Below are 19,678 nucleotides of genomic sequence, written 5' to 3' on the forward strand. Positions count from 1 at the left end.
ACAAATTATATACATGTTCATACAGTACATACAACAAATTATATAAATGTGCATACAACAAATTATATATGTGTACATACAACAATTTCTATACATGTACATTTAACAAATTATATACATGCACATATAACAAATTAGCCAGATGTATCTAAAGATGCAAGCCATTTTACTAAAGATTCATTATCCACAGGACAAAAATTGCCTAAAATCTGTTATATGCCTAAAATTCCTAAAAGTAGTGTACTAATGAAATATTATTCATATACAAACAAAAGATATGAAAAAGAAAACAAGATATGTAACAGATAACCATGAATTTCATACAATGTTAACAGAAATAACAAAGTAAGTTAACATACTATATGTATTATTTGAAATTTGTTTAAATGTCAGTGAAATACACTTGCAGTGATATGCCTTTTCTATCCATGATTAAAAATATGTTTTTCTAACTAGAAGGAATGAAAAAACTGGAACGTGGAGACTACTGATAAGACATTCTTGTTAAAAGCAATCACAATTTCCAATAAGAAAGAAAGAGAGAAGAAGAAGAAGAAAAAAAGACAGACTAACAACCATGCTAGCAAACAGGAAGCTAAAGTGCAGGATAACAACCACAATTTATGAATCTGTATAAGCTAAATGTTAACTAATTGTGTGACTCTTGAGGTGTTTTCTCATTTTAAGCCACATGACCTGCTTATTCCCTGTTTACAACCAAGAGACATGCCATATCACTATGACTGCGTAGACACTAGAGGCCTAGAGAATAAATGAAGATCCCTATAGGCTTCCAAGTCTACCTGTTTCTTGGCTACGTAGTACCACTCTTTGCATTAGCTACAGTCAAGCTGTTAGTGTGTTTTTTTCCAGTATTAAAATCAAACACAAAACAGGGACAGGGCCAAATCGCCAGTCAGGACACAGTTTAAGAGCGACAAGATGATATTGATTCATGGCAAACTTTGGATTTGTAAATAAAAGGGAAACAGGAGCTGCTCTTCTGGCGCTCGGAGGTCATTAGGCCTGCTTACGTGTTTGGACGCAGGTGGCACTGAGGCATGGGGAATTATTTTGAGTGATATCTTTTTATTTTTCACAGCAACAGGAGAGGATTGAGTGACTACTTTTTATTTTTATTTTTTGGAAATGTGTCAGTTAGATGCATCAGTCCTGTAGCATTATGGAGCACAAGAATACAAAGAGCTCGGTGTACTGTGTGGAGAATGGAAATGGAAAGGTTGCAAGTCCCGTCTCGCAAGTAAGTGCTTTATACCAACCTTAAGCTATATGCATACTACGGGTAATGGTAGAAGAAGTTTTCAGATCCTTTACTTATGTAAAAGTACTAATACCACACTATGAAAATACTCCACTACAAGTAAAAGTCCTGCATTCAAAAACTTACTTAAGTAAAAGTATCTAAGTATTATAAGAAAAACGTAACCTTTCAGTTTATCACAAACTTTCAAAATCAACACATTTGGAGATACGCAGTTTTCACTGGACAGGAAGTGTATGAAAAAATTGTAATCTGCAAAGTAACTAGTAACTAAAGCTGTCAGTGGAGTAAAAAGTACATTATTTGTTTCTGTGATATAGTGAAATAGAACTATAAAGTTGCATAAGATGGAAATACTCAAGTAAAGTACAAGTATCTCAAATTTGAATTTAAGTACAGTACTTGAGTAAATGTACTTAGTTACATTCCACCATTGACTATGGGTTAATATGTACAGTCAATGTTTAGCACAGACACCTGATTGATTAGTTGCAAAAATTACACTGTGCAATATGTTCATTTTTGATATTGCTGTAATACTTTATTTGAAGGGTACCAACATATGGGCTTCATAACACATTCATAACCATTACAGTAAGCTTTCATAAAACAATGTTAGATGTTTTATGAAAGGCTTATGTCAAAAATTACCAGGTGGCATTATAGGTTTTATGCAATATGTAATAATAACATATTCGTAAATATAATGTCACAATCTAACAATGTTTTATAAATGATTAATGTATGAAACCCATATGTAGGTACCCTTGAAATAAAGTGTTTCAGATAATTAATTCACATGAATAATCAAAAAATCTCAAAAACTCATGTGTCCTGTGGTTGTGCAGATCAGTCTGAGATGATCCATTTGTTTCCATGTGATCCATATGATGAATCATGATATTCATGTTATGCAGCTAACACTAATCATTTTGGTGAAAATGTCAAAACTGAGTCAAAATGTCAAAGGGTTGAAACTAGTAAAATAATGGTAATACAGTGTAAGTTTCACAAGAACAAATCTCTTATTACTCATGTTGTTATTAAATTGTTTATGAACTGATAGATAGATACACTGTCCACAGAGTATCTGATGTCTTTTGTACACTATTCTGACCTGCATCTTCCGAATGTTGAAAATTGCATTCTGATTGGTTCTCCCCACTTCTCTTCACATCTTTTCAAAGGGCCTCATTTATCTTTTAGTAATGTTGTGTGTAAATGTTTCAGTAGGCCAAAACAATTGCAACCTTGTGGCAGTTTCGTGATCCAGCCTTTCAATACATTCTTCTTTTGACAAAGGCATTCTTAAAGGCTATTTGAATTTATATATATATATATACATGGTATCTCAAAAAGTGAGTACACCCCTCACATTTTTGTAAATATTAGATTATATCTTTTCATGTGACGACACTGAAGAAATGACACGTTGCTACAATGTAAAGTAGTGAGTGTACAGCTTGAGTAACAGTGTAAATTTGCTCTCCCCTCAAAATAACACACAGCCATTAATGTCTAAACCGCTGGCAACAAAAGTGAGTACACCCCTAAGTGAAAATGTCGAAATTGGGCCCAATTAGCCATTTTCCCTCCCCAGTGTCATGTGACTTGTTAGTGTTACAAGGTCTCAGGTGTGAATGGGGAGCAGGTGCATTAAATTTGGTGTCATCGCTCTCACACTCCCTCATACTGCTCACTGGAAGTTCAACATGGCACCTCATGGCAAAGAACTCTCTGAGGATCTAAAAAAAAAGAATTGTGGCAGCTCGGGGAGAAAATTTTGCACTAGAGATATGTTTCAGACTTGTTAAGGAGCATGTTAGTCGTTTGATACACACCCTTCTACTTTACAGTAGAATACAGTAGATACAGTATCTCACAAAAGTATATATTTATATATATATAAATTTTCAAATAGCTTTTAAGAATGCCTTTGACAAAAGAAGTTATATTTAAAATAAGCATAATATATAGTAGAGTATATATAGTATATAAGACATTTTGCTAAAAATTTTTATTTCTCCTATGTATTGAGACTTTTGGGACACCCTGTATTTATAAATACTGTAAAACAAATTTTGTTGCCAAAGTGTACAAATACAACTTTTGACTGATTTTTTTTAGTATTGTAACATGTTAATGGACAGAGCCAAGTGGATGGAGGCAAATGTCCAAAGCAGGAGTCTCAAAGAAAAAAAATTGTGTTGCATCTATGTGGTGTCAGACATAGCTGTTGACTTGAAGCTACGCAAAAGGCTGATAATCTTTTCTTTTGGTTTATATCACTTTATGAAAATCTCTGCCCAGATCTGTATTGTAATATGATACTCATCTATTTACAGGTAGGTTCTGATAATATCCTGATGCCAACGTTCACATATAAGGTGGTTTCACAGAGGACAATTGCCCTGATCGTCATCTTCATCCTTCTAATCCTGGCTGGAGGTTCAACCCTGGCCTGGTACTTTCTAGGTAAAAAAAAGAATAATGAGAATGGAATGGATGGAAAATAGCATTAAATTAAGTTATTATATCAATGAACTAATAAAAGGAATCCAGCAGGTTTTACACACTAACATATTTTTAACAGTGAGTTTAATTAAATTCATTAATTTAGCTTTATAGACGTTCACTCCTCTCCTCTCCTTTCCTCTCCTCGCTGTCTCTGTTTAGAGTACAGAGTGTGGACGTTAGAGGAACGGGTGGAGCAGCAGTATATAGGCCAGATCTCTATCCTGAACAGGAACTTCTCCAGCGCACTTTCTTCACACACCAGTCGAGTGTTCCGGGAGGAGGCTCGCACTACGGAGGCCATGGTCAGAACCTATTTCTACTTTCATACTGTAGCAGAATCAAACCTGTTCCTGGAAATCTACATTACTACAGGATTCAGTTCCAACCCTTTTCCATGAGAACTGATCAAGATGACCCTGTATACTAAAAACAAGATAGATCTCCAGAAACAGGGTTGGTGACAGCTTTCGTAGCAACAATTCCAATTCAGTCCTAGACCTGATCAAACATTTTTTGATCAATTGCCTTTGGGTCTGCAAGTATATGGATGTGTTTCTAAACGGAAGTTTAGGGTTACCAGGTATCTGACGTAGTTCATTTACTCTCCACTAGATTGCAACAGATTGCAACATCCAACATTCTGAAGACTGTGGCCAGAAAATGTACAAAAGTTATCGGATGCTCCATATCCCATTGTTGGAGTGTCTAAGGCTAGGATTGGTTTGAAATTGGAAATCCAGGGACCTTCCCAATTAAGTAAGGGATAAAACATAGCAGGTCATGCTCTTATATGAAAATAATCTAATATGAGGTGGTGTGATGTGGGTTGACGTTGATTATTTTCCCAATAAAATGTCTTGAAGTGGTTTATTTCCCTTACACCACAGCAATTTGGTGATTGAAATGTATTAATAACAAGCAAAACATCACTTGTTTTATCCATTTATAGTTACATTTAATGTTGTGGAACCAATAAGCTAGTTCCTCTAGAGACTGGCAATGCCTTCCAACAATGTTAAATAAACCAAAACAAGTCCATCAAACAAATCCCTATAAATGAGCTGTTACTATAGAAACAATAAACATATTAGAATGTGTGCATTCATATAAACCTGTGATTTACCTTGTTATTCCCACGCAGTAGTCCAATATGTCACTGGTATAAATGGCATGGTGTTGTATATCATTCATTCTTTCAGCTAGGGAAGCTTGTGAAGTCCTCTGATGTGTCTCGCTATTTCAAATCCACCACCGTGTTTGGTTTTAGGTAAGAATGGCTTACACATTTCCTACATTTTCAACACATGATCGTTGGTGAACACATCTTCATCATTGGCGAATGCTGTTTCCACAGCGAGGGAAGTGTAGTGGCGCACTTCTGGCTCATCTTATCCCTCCCTGAGAGTCATGCTGGCAAGGTCACCATGCAGAAGGTCAACGAGAGCTTACTGGGAACCTTGCAGAGCTTTAGAGAGGCAGGTGTGAAAGATACGGTTAGCTTGGAGGGATACCTGCTTCTCCTGTCCTCATTCTCCATATCAGGTAACAGCATAAAAATGCTGTAGCTCCGTCGCAGTAACCTAAAGTTAGACTTTTACTGCAACTCATAGGTCAAAGCCTGTCTTTTTTTAAGTTGTATTTTGTTCATTTTCATTTGTTTTGCTTTTTGCAGAAACCCAGCCCAAAGTTATAGATTTTTTGCAAGCCTCATTTGGTACGACATTTTCAGTTCTGTTTTCTGCCATTCTGTTTCACGCATGTCTGATCTAATATGAACAAAGAGCAGTGCCTCAACATCTATACAATCTGTGTTTTTTTTCCTACTTAAGCCTGCATGGGGGTTTATGTGTACCTGCCTGTAATGCTGCTACAGTGTTAGTTTCCATGAGCAATTCTTTCATCTGTCTATATCCTCTCCAGCTTCCATCCTTGTTCTGTATGTCTCCACTCCTCTTAGCGTCTGTAATTATTAACCAGTCCAGCTGTCTGTTCAAATTCAATTCAAATTGATTTGACTCAATCTCATTCAGTTCAGTTCAGCAAGATACAATGGTATGGAATGGATAAAAGATATACTTGGACATTTTACAGTCTGTCTCCTCTGTGTCTCAGATTGTTATCGGTACCAGTCGGTGTCCTACAGCATTCCTGTAGTTCTAAAGGGGCCAAACACCCAGCGCTCATCATGTCTATGGCACCTGAAATCCCCTGAGGACTCCCAGTTGGAGCTGAGGGTGGAGTGGCTTCTACCTGAGTGCCGAGACCGGCTGGCCATCTATGACTCGCTCGCCCCTGCTGACTCCACACTCATCACCTCGTGAGTCTTTCATCCATTTCTGAAAGGTTCTGTATTTAAAAAAACCCAACAACACAAATATACAAATTAAATGGGAACTATATAATCATCCGAATCACTTCTAAGGTATAGATATGCTTTACAATTTTGAGCCATACTTCTTGGTGCTTGAGTGGAGTGATATCAAAATAAGCAATTAAATTATTATAGCTTCAAGATGGTCATTACTGCTCATTTTAACTCTGCTCTTTTATCCAGTGCTATAGCTAACAGTGTGTCATATTGGTGATTCCACAATTGTTGTGCCATTTAGCCCTTGTAACTATTTTTTTAATTCATTTTTCAACATGGAATCTATGAAAACATTCATATAACCATTCAAAAAACATCAACATCTACGTTTTATATGGTTTTGCTGCAGGTTTTGCTGTTAAATGGGTAGCAGGGTTGAATAGTTATTATAGTAGCATTGCAGTAGTTATTAGTAGCATAGAATTAGCTTATAGACAAAATGTACTTAACTGGTGTCTATGCTAATGGATAGGACATATACACACCTAAAATATTGTTTTTTAATTAATAATTTACTTTCAATCTGAGCAATCTAAGTAAACTCATCAGTCAATATCACAATATCATTGAAAATAAAGGAAAAAGAATGAAGAACCTCTTCTTCTCATGTTCTACAGACATTTTGGATGATGCAACTTCCTGTTAAATATGTGACTTGTGGAATGTTCAGGGTTGAGCTAATGTTGTTGGAATAAAATGTCCACGTTTTACAACCTGTAATGGACGACTCAACAGGAATGATCAGGACGTTTCAAGCATGAGATGTTTAATGGATTCACACATTAATGCAAAAATGATAAGATGAAACCTTCATATAGTCCATCAGCAGGACACGAATGGCTCATCAATTGTGCAATCCCCCTTATAGTGTCAGAAACCAAATTAGCAAGTCTGTTAGAGTTTATTTAATGGCTCAGTGTGGTTTGAGGCACAGTAATTAGAGACATAAACTAATATAGACTAATCTATTCGACTAATCTATCTAATCTAATACATAGACTGATCTATTCATTTGTGATTAAGTTAACATTGTGTTAATACTACAGACAAAACAATTATTTTCTTATTTGAAAAAAAATTATCCTTCATTCTATTCTTCCTTTCCCATTCTTTTCCTTTTCCTTCCTTCAATTCTCCCACGATTCTCCTCTCTCCACCTCCTCTCTCTCAGTCTGTATGGCTGTAGCAGGCATGAGCAGGTGGTGCAGGTTTTATCCTCTGCTGACTGGATGACGGTGGTGTGGAAACAGGGCCAGTACAACTATAAAGACCCGTTCTCTCTCTCTGCGCAGGCCTGGCCCAACAAGAGTACGTCATTTACATACTTTCATGTAAACTGAGAAAACCTCATTTCATTGTTCAGATACTGAACAGACCATCTTTGGATGGACCTGTATACAATTTTATACTTAAGATTACTGACTGAAATGCACTGAACAACAGTTTCTGTGGTAGTGATGATGTCTTCCTCTTGTAGACTGCTCCTACAGCATCAACTTGGAGAGAAAGGAAGGTGTTCAGGGGAGCTTACGGACCCCGTTCTACCCCAGCTACTATCCACCTAATACCAACTGTACCTGGCAGTTCACTGTGAGTCACATAGAGATGTATTAGCCTAGTTGTCAGGACCCTTGGATGGATAGATGAATGACTGAATGGACATTGGAAACTGGAAATTAATGTGAAATACAGTCACAGGTGTGATGAATGCGAACAGTTTGGATTATTTTATACTATCAGTCTTTTTTCAGCCACAAAATGCTTTTAAAATAAACACAGCATGATCCCATTATGTATTGTGGACTTGGAGTACTTAAAGAAATTAGAAATCTCAAGTCTATTTGCCTTTCCTTGTGTGTGTGTAATACTTTGCCCCACATCATTCTTATTACTGAGATCTCGTGATATAATACATTGCTTAATTTCATTGTTGCTAATATCTAATATCATAGCCAGCCATCACTGGTGATTGATTAATAAAACAGATAGATGGATTAGTTCCTTTAATATCAAGCTGTCATTTTTAATTTTAATGGATTCTTTTTTGCTGGGGTGTAGTTGCCGTCATCAGAGTATGGACTGACCCTGGAGTTTGAGGGCTACGAGCTGGGTCGAGCCAGTTATACCCAGAACTGCACACAAGGCCAGTGGCTCATTCAGAACCGCAGGTGAGCTTTAAGCTTTAATATTTCAGGAATGTGCAAAAAAAGAAGTACAAAAAATACACTTCCTGCAGTACATCAAATTCATTATTGGTATATCTCATTTTGTATGTTCTAACTCACAACTGGTCAATGTGATTGTTAATTTCAAGAACCTGAAAGGTGCTTTTAAATAATCACTTATTCAATTCTTGAATAATTATACCAATAAATTATAGCAATTATACCAATAAATATACATCATTTCTTCCATTAAAATCTGCCATAATTTCTTTGCTGCCATAATTTAGATAAATAAGGGCCAGTGTTCCCAGTTAGAAAAAATACTATGTAAATGTGAGTACCATTCTTATAACTACAAAGGGTGCAGCAACGTTGTAGAGTCATTTATAAACATTACGCAAAAATGCCATCAGATTTCTTAGGAAACTTAACAGTTTGAACATTCTAAAAACCAAACCAAACTAAAAAAAATATCCCGAGAACCATAACATTCAGAAAAATCCTAATGTTAAATTGTTAGCTGGGTATTAGCTCTGAATGAGTGAAAGAATTATGCACTTTCAGGAAAGTCAATCTGTGGCAAACACTAGAAAATTACAACACTAGAAATTTAAGCTGAAATGTGAACAGTAAAATGGTTATGTGTATAGAGTATAATGCAGCAGAATCAAGGTGGACATTTTTCTAATCGTTATTTCGTGTCATCGGTTGCTTGTTTCCCTTGCCTTGCTTGTCTGTTTATCTCAGTTCATCTTTTGCTCTTGCTGTGTGTCTGAATTCTAATGCTCTTTATTCCTGTTTTTCACTTTTGCCTACTGTACTAAATCTTTTCTGATTTAGAAATATACTGAAATTTGGTCATGGTCATAAATTACTGGTGTGTACAGAATGTGTGGTACGAGGGCTCTGCAGCCATATTCTGAGCGGCTCTATCTTCATTCCTCCACCACCACCGTTTCCATGACGTCAGAGGTGTCACTCACAGGGCCCGGTCTCCAAGTCCGCTACAGCATCTTCAACCAATCAGATCGTTAGTTCTCTTTGCAATCATACACACATATTTGGACCCTAGAAATAGAGATGTGGTGTTGTGGATATATATGTGTGTGATGGTGCTGTTGGTGTGTGTGTGTGTGTTCAGCCTGTCCTGGTCAGTTCCTGTGCAGTGTCAATGGCCTGTGTGTGTCAGCATGTGACGGGATCTCAGACTGTCCTAATGGTCTGGATGAGAGAAACTGTGGTAAGAGATCAATGACTGCGGTAACTGGTTTTATTACAAAGTTCCCTATGGCAAGGAATCAGTTTGTGTGTGTACTTTAGCCGTGGTGATGTGTCTAATGAAGTCACACTTAGGGAAACTTTTTAAATTAGAATGAGGTTTTTCAAAATATTTTGAAAAAAAAATCCAAACAAACACGCAGAATAGCTAACGACTAAATTTCGGCCACAGTTTTTTTTTTAAGGATATTTAAAAAACAGCACAAAAGCACAATCAGGGTCATAATAAATAGTTTCAAATTCTGGGGCTACCAAGCACCAATTTGAGATATTTTCTTCCTGAGAGAATATCTCAAAATGCAATGCCTGAAGTTAAAATTGTTAGATGAGACCGAAATAAATGTTTTGCCATAAACAGCATCAACATTTTGATGAAAAAAAATGGGTTTTTATACATGGAAAATCCCCCATTTTTCAATACTTCCAAATAAATCAGTTGTACAAGTGCTAATAATAATAATAATAATAATAATAATAATAATAATAATAATAATAATAAAACAATTTTGCAGAAAGAACAGGAGAACTATATCTTGATCCATTTTAAGTTCAAAATATTGTTGCTCATTTTCATGAAGTAATATGATGTATACCTTTGGGTCACAGTGTGTATTGCCCAATACCGCTGTCTCAGGGACAGTCAGTGTATAGACTACTACAAGCTTTGTGACCAGCATCAGGACTGCACTGATGGGAGTGATGAACAGAACTGCACAGTAGGTACGATGAACAAATACACATTATGGCTACATCAAGTGAAATGAATATTTAAAAGAAAAACATAATTTGCAATACATAAAGAAGAAACCTTGCTGATGAATATTTGACCTTGCTATGTGCTCGTGTGTATGCGTAGGAGTTCCTTGTACTGACAGGACCTACATGTGCAATGATGGCACTTGTTTGAAGAAGCAGAACCCTGCTTGTGATTTTATCACCGACTGTCCTGATGCTTCGGATGAGAAAAATTGCGGTGTGACTCCTTTTTAATTAAAATAAATAAACAAATAAATAAATAATAGTCTGTATACAGTAATCAATTGCTTAAAATGTTTGTAGTGCCCAATAAACTACACCTATGTCTACACCTTTCCATTCATTCCACTGAAGAATGCCAAATGAATATGAATATGCACAAATGTATCATTTATAAATGCTTCCACGTCTTCCGGCTTTTCCAAATAGTTTTCACCAGACTGTAGACTGTAAACATAAACTTGACCCATTTCAATCGAGTCACTTCGCTTCAGTTACTATAATCTACAACATTCCTACAGATTGTGGCCTGCGCCAGTTCAGTACGCGAGTGGTGGGCGGAGTCAATGCGATGGAGGGGGAGTGGCCATGGCAGGCCAGCCTGCAGATCAGTGGACAGCATATCTGTGGTGGAGCATTAATCTCCGCCCAGTGGGTGGTGTCTGCAGCACACTGCTTCAACGATGATCGGTGAGTAAAACACGGTGTGTAATAAACACTAATGCTAAAATATTGGCATAAATAATCGTGAAAGAGAAAACAGAATCAACTAGGATCAACACATTAAAATGTACTGTTGCCTTCTTCCTCCTTCTGTCTCTCTTTCTTTTAATTTCTTTCTCAGACTGTACTTGCCTTCCATATGGACAGTGTATCTAGGTAAGCTGCATCTGCGGACCTCTGCTCAGTCTGAGGAAGCTCTGCGTGTGACCCACATCCACCTGCACCAGTACTATGACGACGAGATCCACGACTATGATCTGGCACTGCTTAGGCTTGAGAGACCCGTCTCAGCAAGCACACTGGCACTGCCCGCCTGCCTGCCCAAGCCCACACACCAGCTGGAGCCTGGTCTGCTATGCTGGGTCACAGGCTGGGGGGCACTCAGAGAAGGAGGTGATGACACGCATACACACACTGACATGAAGAGAAACTGGTGGAACAAATTAATCATTAAGTTTAGCACTCTGACAACAGATATAGAGTTAAGGAAAGTTAATTTATTTTGGTAACCTCCATTTTTATAGTGTAAAAGGAACTCCAAGATTCATTTGAATCTGAGATACATTTCATCTGAGATTCATTTCATCTGAGATTCATTTGATATGAGTTTCATTTGAATGTGAGAGTCGTTTCATGTAAGATTCATTTGACCTGAGATTCATTTCAATCTGAAATTCATTTCATCTGAGATTCATTTGACCTGAGATTCATTTAACCTGAGATTCATTTGACCTGAGATTCATTTAATCTGAGATTCATTTGATATGAGTTTCATTTGAATGTGAGAGTCATTTCATGTGAGATTCATTTGACCTGAGATTTCATTTCAATCTGAGATTCATTTGACCTGAGATTCATTTGACCTGAGATTCATTTGACCTGGGATTCATTTCATCTGAGATTCATTTGACCTGAGATTCATTTGACCTGAGATTCATTTCATCTGAGATTCATTTCATCTGAGATTCATTTCATCTGAGATTCATTTGACCTAAGATTCATTTCATCTTTTTTTTTTTCATCAAAAAAGAGGAAGAAAAGAAAAGAAAAACTACAGTATGAAAAAGATTAATTTGTTTTTATTTTATCATGATGTCTTCTACTTTTATAACCATTCAATATTATTAATGTTAAATATTACTGTGGACTTTTATACTAATTGAGAATTTTGTGAGATTTTTTTCCTTTATAGGTTCTTTATATTTTTTTAAATTTTATATCATTTACACTTTAAAAAAATTATGTAATTTATTTTATACTTATTATTCATTAATGAGTTATTAATATATATTACGCCAGGTGCTGTAAGCAACACCCTGCAGAAGGTTGATGTCCGGTTGGTCAGCGAGGAGGCTTGCGTCCGTTCCTACGGATACATTATCACTCCCAGAATGCTGTGTGCTGGTTATCGGCGTGGGGGAAAAGACGCATGTCAGGTAGGACGCCTGCTGAGACTCATGTAGAGTTATCACTAACGAGCAGTTTCTCTTTATCTCTCATCCACTATCGTCTCCTTTTACTGTCACTCATTCAAGTTTATCCTCCACTTGCATTAGTTTTCAGTTTATTGACTGTTAAACATTTCCAAATCCAAGAATTCCAAGTAATATTGATAGTTATTTAGGGGGAAATAATACACATGTATGATGAGCTTTATGTTTATATTTGCCCCTTCTCTGTCCATCTCTCTCCTCAGGGGGACTCTGGGGGGCCGCTGGTTTGTCAGGAGCAGTCAGGTCGCTGGTTTTTGGCCGGAGTCGTGAGTTGGGGCCGTGGCTGTGGCCGACCTGATTATTATGGCGTTTATACGCGTATCACCAAACTCTCTCCCTGGATCAAACAACTCATCACATCCTGACAAGCAGGACACACTGATCCTATTCTCAGCCAGGAGCTGCTGTCAGCTATTCTTTAAACCTATTTAAACATAGGTTTAAGTTCAAATAAGGTATTCGCATGAACTCTAGAAGAGTTGATGGACTGCTATGGATAATGAAATCTAATTTTAATATTAGGCTTCATTATTTTTTATATTACCACACTGAAAAAAGTGAAAATATCCTGAATATTTCTAGAAAGAAGCAAAAACATCTGGCAATAATAATGATTTTAGATAAATTAGATAAATATTAGATACATTTGCTCATATTCAAGATATTTTCCCTTGCTATGATGTTTTTGGCAGTGTAGATCAGATCTAAAGTGTGTGTCATAGATTGTAATAAAAAAAAGAAAGAAACACTATAAAATGGGAACAATAGAGGAGTATTTTGAGCGTTGGACAACTCATTGTCATTGGACTCACTGGTGGAAATGTGGAAGGCTGGCAATTCTGGTTAAGAGGAACTTTTATAATGGTTTTGGTTTTGGTTTTGTTCACAATGTAACAAAACCACATACATAGTCAGAAAGAAAATGTCTAACTGTTGCACAGAACTTTCATTTTTTAAGTGACTGTCCATCATGTTTGCTGATAAGTGTATATTAATGATATACAACAATCAGCCATAACATTAAAACCACCTGCCTAATATTGTGTAGGTCCCACTTGTGCCGCCAAAACAGCTCTAACCCGACGAGGCATGGACTCCACAAGAAGGTGTGCATTTGGAGGCCAAGTCAACACCTTGAACTCTTTGTCATGTTCGTCAAATCATTCCTGAACTATTTTTTGCAGTGTGGCGGGATGCATTATCCTGCTGAAAGAGGCCACTGCCATCAGGGAATACAGCTGCCATGAAGGGGTGTACATGGTCCGCAACAATGTTTAAGTAGGTGGTACTTGTCAAAGTAACATCCACATGAATGCCAGGACCCATAGTTTGCCCAGAGCATCACACTGCCTCCACACTTGCCCATTTTTCCTGTTTCCAGCACATCAACTTCAAGAACTCTGTGTTCACTTGCTGCCTAATATATCCCACCTCATGACAGGTTCCACTGCAACGAGATAATCAATTCACTTCACTTGTCAGTGGTTGTACTGTTATGGCTAATCGGGGTATTTTGGCATGGGCATTTGGCATGAGTATCATTCATCATAGGTTAACAATTTGTAGACCTGTAAAACACTATATATATATATATATATATATATATATATATATATATATATATATATATATATATATATATATATATAAACAATTTAAACAAACAACAAACAGCAAAAACAAGCTTGTTCTCAGTTTGCAGAATAAAAAAGATGCATGTCAGGTCTAACACGAAGAACAAATCAGAAAATAAAGTTTTTTTCAGAATAGTTACATTTACGGCATTTTTGGCAGATACCTTTATCCAGAGCAACTTACATTTATCTCATTTATACAACTGAGCAATTGAGGGTTAAGGGATTTGCCCAAGAGCGGTAGCTTGGGAGTGCTGGGGCATGAACTCCTCACCTTCTGATCAGTAACCCAGAGCATTTAACCACTGAGCCACCACTCAGACTTTTTAGAAATATTAGATGGATAACTGTTATATCCCATCTTTCCACCTTTGATTTGAAATTACCAATTTCGAGGCTTTTAAGAAACAGATGGAGCTAAAAATGCTTTTGGAAAAGCTAAGTTAATATTTGTCATGTGATTGGCGGTTAAATCCATTTGACTTTTATATGTGCAAATGTGCTCGACAAAAAGGACGTCTAAAGTTGCAATGACATTTTGGTGTTGTTTTTGTAGATATGATTTCACCTTTATTTACTTTTCATAGCTTATCTTTTAATTCAGTTCTGCATCACCTCTCACTGTGCGTTGCTGAGAGGCGTTTTAATCGCTTTTATGACTCACTGAATGGAACATTTGAAGTCTGGCCTGAGTGAAGCATTGTTTTGTTCCCATAATCATCAGCCACTAAAGTCTGTAAAATTACTGAAATCATATTTTCTTCTTGTTGCATTTTATATCTGTGTATTTACTTAACTATGTGCTGTGAGATGCCTGGAATAATGCAGATCTCACCTTTTATTTATTATCCATTCAGATTCTGTAGGATATTCCAACAGGTTTTTTTTTTTATTTGCATTGTTTTCCTAATAAAGTCATACATTGTTTTTCAGTGTTTTTCCTTCACATTTCTTCACATCTTGTCTACCAGCATGCTAGAAGAAATTCTTTGTGGAGCCACAGTGCCTGTCCATACAGTACATGTCAGCTTGGCTATAACTAGCTCTGGACAGTTCTTTCAGGGTTTTTTTTTTAATACCTCCCACACAAATATAGAAATAGTGATGTGCCTGTAGCCTACTATACAGAAATACATGTATTCCAAGACCAAGTCAGCAGTGATAGTTGGTCCCATATAATTAATGAACTTAAGAAATACATACACTATATGGGCAAAAGTATGTGGACACCTGACCATATGTGGTTCTTTCCCCAAACTGTTGCCACAAAATTGAAGTGCACAGTTGTATAGAATGTCTTGGTATGCTGTAGCATTGCAATTTCCCTCCACTGGAACTAAAAGGCCTAAACCTGTTCCAGCATGACAGTTGAAAAACTCGAGTGACCTGACCTCAACCCCATGGAACACCTTATGGATGAACTGGAATGTCAACATCCCCCCAGACCTTCTCACCAAACAGCTAGTGCCTGACATCACTAATCTTCTTGTGGTTGAATGGGCAAATCCCAACAGCCATGCTCCAAAATCTAATGGAAATCCTTCCCAGAAGAGTGGGTTATTATAACAGCAAAGGGGGAATAAATCTGGCATGAGATGTTCAACAAGCACATACTGCATGGGTGTTATGGTCAGGTCTCCATAAACATTTTGACCCTATAATGTACATATACCGTATGTTTATGAGGGAAATAGACACTTTATAAAATTCAAACTACTTGTAACTTTGCTAGACAAATTAGTTTGCAGTAATGTTAGCCAATCATTTTATTATTAGATACAACACAGCTGCATTTTTTAATGCATGCTTTTTCAGTAATGACAAGCACATGCACAAATATAAAGAAAGAGTGATAAACATAAACCAAAATATTTAACTCAATACAATGGAGGGTATGCATGTGACATCATGGTAACCGGAACTCGCCACGGTCACGCTCACTCAGTGGCAAAAAGACTGAGCGGCGGCATTAGTGTACAGAGTGAATTCCACGAAAACAGAAAAAACTAATAAAATGGGGAAAAATATGTTGCGAGATCAATCGACTGTTCTAACAGATTCAACAAGAATTCTGAGCTATCTTTTTACAGACTACCATTCAGTCCTTTTTCACTAAGTCGAGCAGTGTAAGCTCTTTTGGCATGTGGTATTCATGTTTTACAATGATGAATAAATCGCTACATATTTCTTTTTAAAACGCTGTCTATTTCCACTGATGAATAACGGGGGCTCATTCCTTCTCTGACTGTGTTTTACCTTCACAAATATATAACCTTAGTAAGTGGAAGCAGTGTTGGCTACAAACTAACTAGGACTAGCTAGCTTACGTTTTACCAGATCAATTTATTTAATAAAATAAAAATATTTGTGTATATACTTGTCCACATACAACCAGAATGTTTATTGGTGTTCTTGTCACTTTATTTCTCCAACAAATCCCGCCTTGAAGTAGGACCAAGCATCAAGGCTTTTGTAGGCCTTCAGGCTTTGCTTAGTGTATTTCTCCAGCTTCGAAATCAGGTGCATAAAAATGTCGGGAAAACCGATTTCTGGCCACATGCCAATGTCCATGGACCACAGGTTCTTGGGCAAGTTGTAAGAGTCTATGCTGAGTCCAACTGCCTTTAATTTAAGCCGATAATCGTTAGTTATACTAGCGTTTGAGCAGCTTTCCCTATTAAAACCAGCCATTTTGCTGGATGTTTTGCCAATCAGTCTGGCTGAGGGGGCGTGTTCTGCCAGGAAAGTGACGTCCATGTATACTGTACGTCTATTAAACCTAACGTGAGCCAGAGCAGTTTATGATAAAAAGAAACTAGAATACAGGAACTGGTGTAGTACACATTCGTCACTGTGGTATATCTTAACCATTAAACTTTTTCATCCTGCTTACAGCCCTGAATGTCAGTAATAAGGTAGACTGGCATTGTTTGGGATTTTCTTCCATTTCTGCATTAATTTGGAAACTTTACGTGGTCTGCATACATTCCTTGTCCATGTGTAATCCTGAAAGACAGGCAGATATTTATGGTAATTTATGGCTATGGTTAGACAGAAAAGGAAGTGTTGCATTTAATGACAAAATACAAACTGGAAACCCTGAGCAACTTTTTTTTATCTTGAAAAAAAATGAAGCCACTTGTTAGGCAGCAGTTTATATTTACAGGAATATATTAGGTGGGAATAAGAGCTGAAGAACACTAATTTATTGCATTAAGACTAGAATTTTTTTTTTGCGCTATATGTTCTGGAGCAGATTTCTAGGAGAGGGTTATATGTGTATGTGTGTGTGTGTGTGTGTGTGTGAGTGTGTGACACCGCTGAGAGCAGATCAATAGCACAGCAGCCCGACTGACTGTCGCTGGTGGACAAACAAACCCACACACACACACGCAAAAAAACATGCTTACCTACTTTATCTAGTCTATTCTTTTTAGTGTGTGCGTTCAGAGATATCAGACAGAGACAGATATTCATTTAAGCAATTTGCTTAGTTTGAAGTGATCATTGTACTTCAAGATGATTTTTTTAAAAGTAGAACCAGTGTTTTATTCTTCTTATACCACAGCAATTTCCCAACACCAGTAATTTTTATGTATTAAACAATGACATATATATATATATATATTTTTAATCATTTGTATGCATCTACATTTAATGCTGTGCAAGGTCATTGTATAGTGACCTCACTAATGACTGTTAAAATGATTCCTACTTCAACATGGCTTCCATTTTAAGGTGAGCATTCCACCTTTAAAGTCCACTATACTTGGGGTTTAATTATTTGCTTTGGATCATACTGACACTTTTACAGCTAAATACCACTCACTTCCTGTATGGGAGCATACAAAAAGATTTAAAGAGTTTCTACATACACACAGTGAAAGTCTCTACAGTGAACAATCTCTACATACACACGGTGAAAGTGGTGAGAAGAAATGTAAGTGAGTTTAGTTTTTTTCTGAAACAGGAACTGAAATAGAGCCACATATAGGGGTCTGTTATTCTACAAATCCAGCTCCCTACCGCCATTCTGTGGCAAAAGTGCTAAAATACAGGAGAACTGTGTGAAATTTATCTGTGTGAAACTTCATCAAAATCGTTGGATGGTTCAGAGTTCTAGCCACTTTCTATGGGTAATACTTAAAGTCCAAAACTTTAATTACATGAAGGCATGAACAATGTCTTGGCATATGTTTGAAATTAAAATGGAATGTACAACAGCTGCTAACATTGTTTACAGCTGCTTTAATATAGAGCTTTTAGAAACTAGCCTTCTGAACACACATGCAATACATGCATGTCAAAAGAATCCCATTCATACATTTTAATGCACTGTCTACTTGAGTGACATGCAAACTGCATACTCCCACTTCTTGTAAGTTATGTGCTACACATTTAGGGAGAAAAAAGGAAGGGTTCTTTGGATGTTTCAGAGTGCTAGCTTCTTGACACCTTCTATCAGTAATACTTTGAGCAACACTTTAATTACAAGAAGACATGAACAATGTTTGCGCAAATGAAAATCAAACATCTGCCAGTTGCTTGATTATTGATTATTGATTACAGCTGGCTTAGTTTGGCGCTTTTCAAAACTGGAGATTGGAACATACATGCAGTGTATTTAAAATGGTCCTGACTCCATGCTCTTAAACATGCTCATGTGTATTTAATGTCTTTCTTTGCATTGTAGGATGATACCATTATCTATGAGCTTTGGAGCAGTGTCCTCATGTTCCATGCCCTAGAATTCTCCATGTCTCTCTCTGCATTATAATGCTTCGTGATCTGACTTGCTGCCAGTGTTTATCTTATAAAACACTTCTGACTTTGGGATTTGAGTTTGATATAAACCACAGCAGAGTTATAGTACACCCATAACCTTTATCTGTCCTCCATGTGTTCTTTTGGTTTGGATTAGATCAGGACAAGTACAGATCTGCACAGAAAGAGGTAGAGTGTGATTCCGGGGAAACGGCTACACTTGGATGGATTGGACTTTATAACAGAAAAGAGTTATGAGCTGAGAAACAGGGGCAGAGGAGTTTGCACCCTTCACTTCAGCAGTTGTAGAATTATACGCTGTCTTTTGTTTACATGTACTTTATTTTTTATGCGCCGAAACAGCACTCAGAAGTAACCGCACTCTATCTGGCCTCGAATCTTCTCGCAAATCAACCTTTCTCTAAAGACCAGCCAGAAAGCAGCAGTGGAATAGGGCATTTCATGTCCAATTCTTTCTCAACCATATAGCAAATTAGATTTAATACAAAAGAAAAAGTCTGGAGATAAGCTATGACTTTTAACCTCATTTAATCAAAAAGGAATGCTTTGGCAAAAAAATAAAATATGACTTTTCATAAAAGTTTTCCACATAATTTAAACTGTGCAAGACATCCGTGTTTGTATTATAAGGTTATGAATTTTCAGAATTGTTATCATTTTATTTATAGAGTTCTGAA

At 36.9% G+C, this 19,678-nt stretch overlaps 1 protein-coding gene across 2 annotated transcripts; it reads left to right on the top strand.

Moving 5' to 3' along the window:
• Window positions 1–1,025: 1,025 nt before the first annotated feature.
• Window positions 1,026–14,171, top strand: LOC108272331 (transmembrane serine protease 6). Of its 2 annotated transcripts, XR_006983411.2 has the most exons (19): window positions 1,026–1,261; window positions 3,628–3,757; window positions 3,959–4,101; window positions 4,999–5,066; window positions 5,154–5,341; window positions 5,472–5,513; window positions 5,912–6,116; window positions 7,339–7,475; window positions 7,645–7,757; window positions 8,226–8,335; window positions 9,220–9,362; window positions 9,474–9,572; window positions 10,217–10,330; window positions 10,467–10,583; window positions 10,888–11,056; window positions 11,211–11,482; window positions 12,389–12,525; window positions 12,786–13,037; window positions 13,631–14,171. XR_006983411.2 is itself a non-coding variant. In XM_017480676.3 (18 exons), the coding sequence occupies exons 1-18, from the start codon at window positions 1,163–1,165 to the stop codon at window positions 12,945–12,947; spliced, it is 2,448 nt and encodes an 815-aa protein (XP_017336165.1). In that variant the 5' UTR covers window positions 1,026–1,162; the 3' UTR covers window positions 12,948–14,171. The 2 variants fall into 2 exon arrangements, 1 of the variants encoding a protein (XP_017336165.1); XM_017480676.3 differs by having other exon boundaries at window positions 12,786–14,171.
• The last annotated feature ends 5,507 nt before the right edge of the window (window positions 14,172–19,678 follow it).

Source organism: Ictalurus punctatus, chromosome 12, assembly GCF_001660625.3.
Source record: "Ictalurus punctatus breed USDA103 chromosome 12, Coco_2.0, whole genome shotgun sequence".
NCBI lineage: Eukaryota > Metazoa > Chordata > Actinopteri > Siluriformes > Ictaluridae > Ictalurus > Ictalurus punctatus.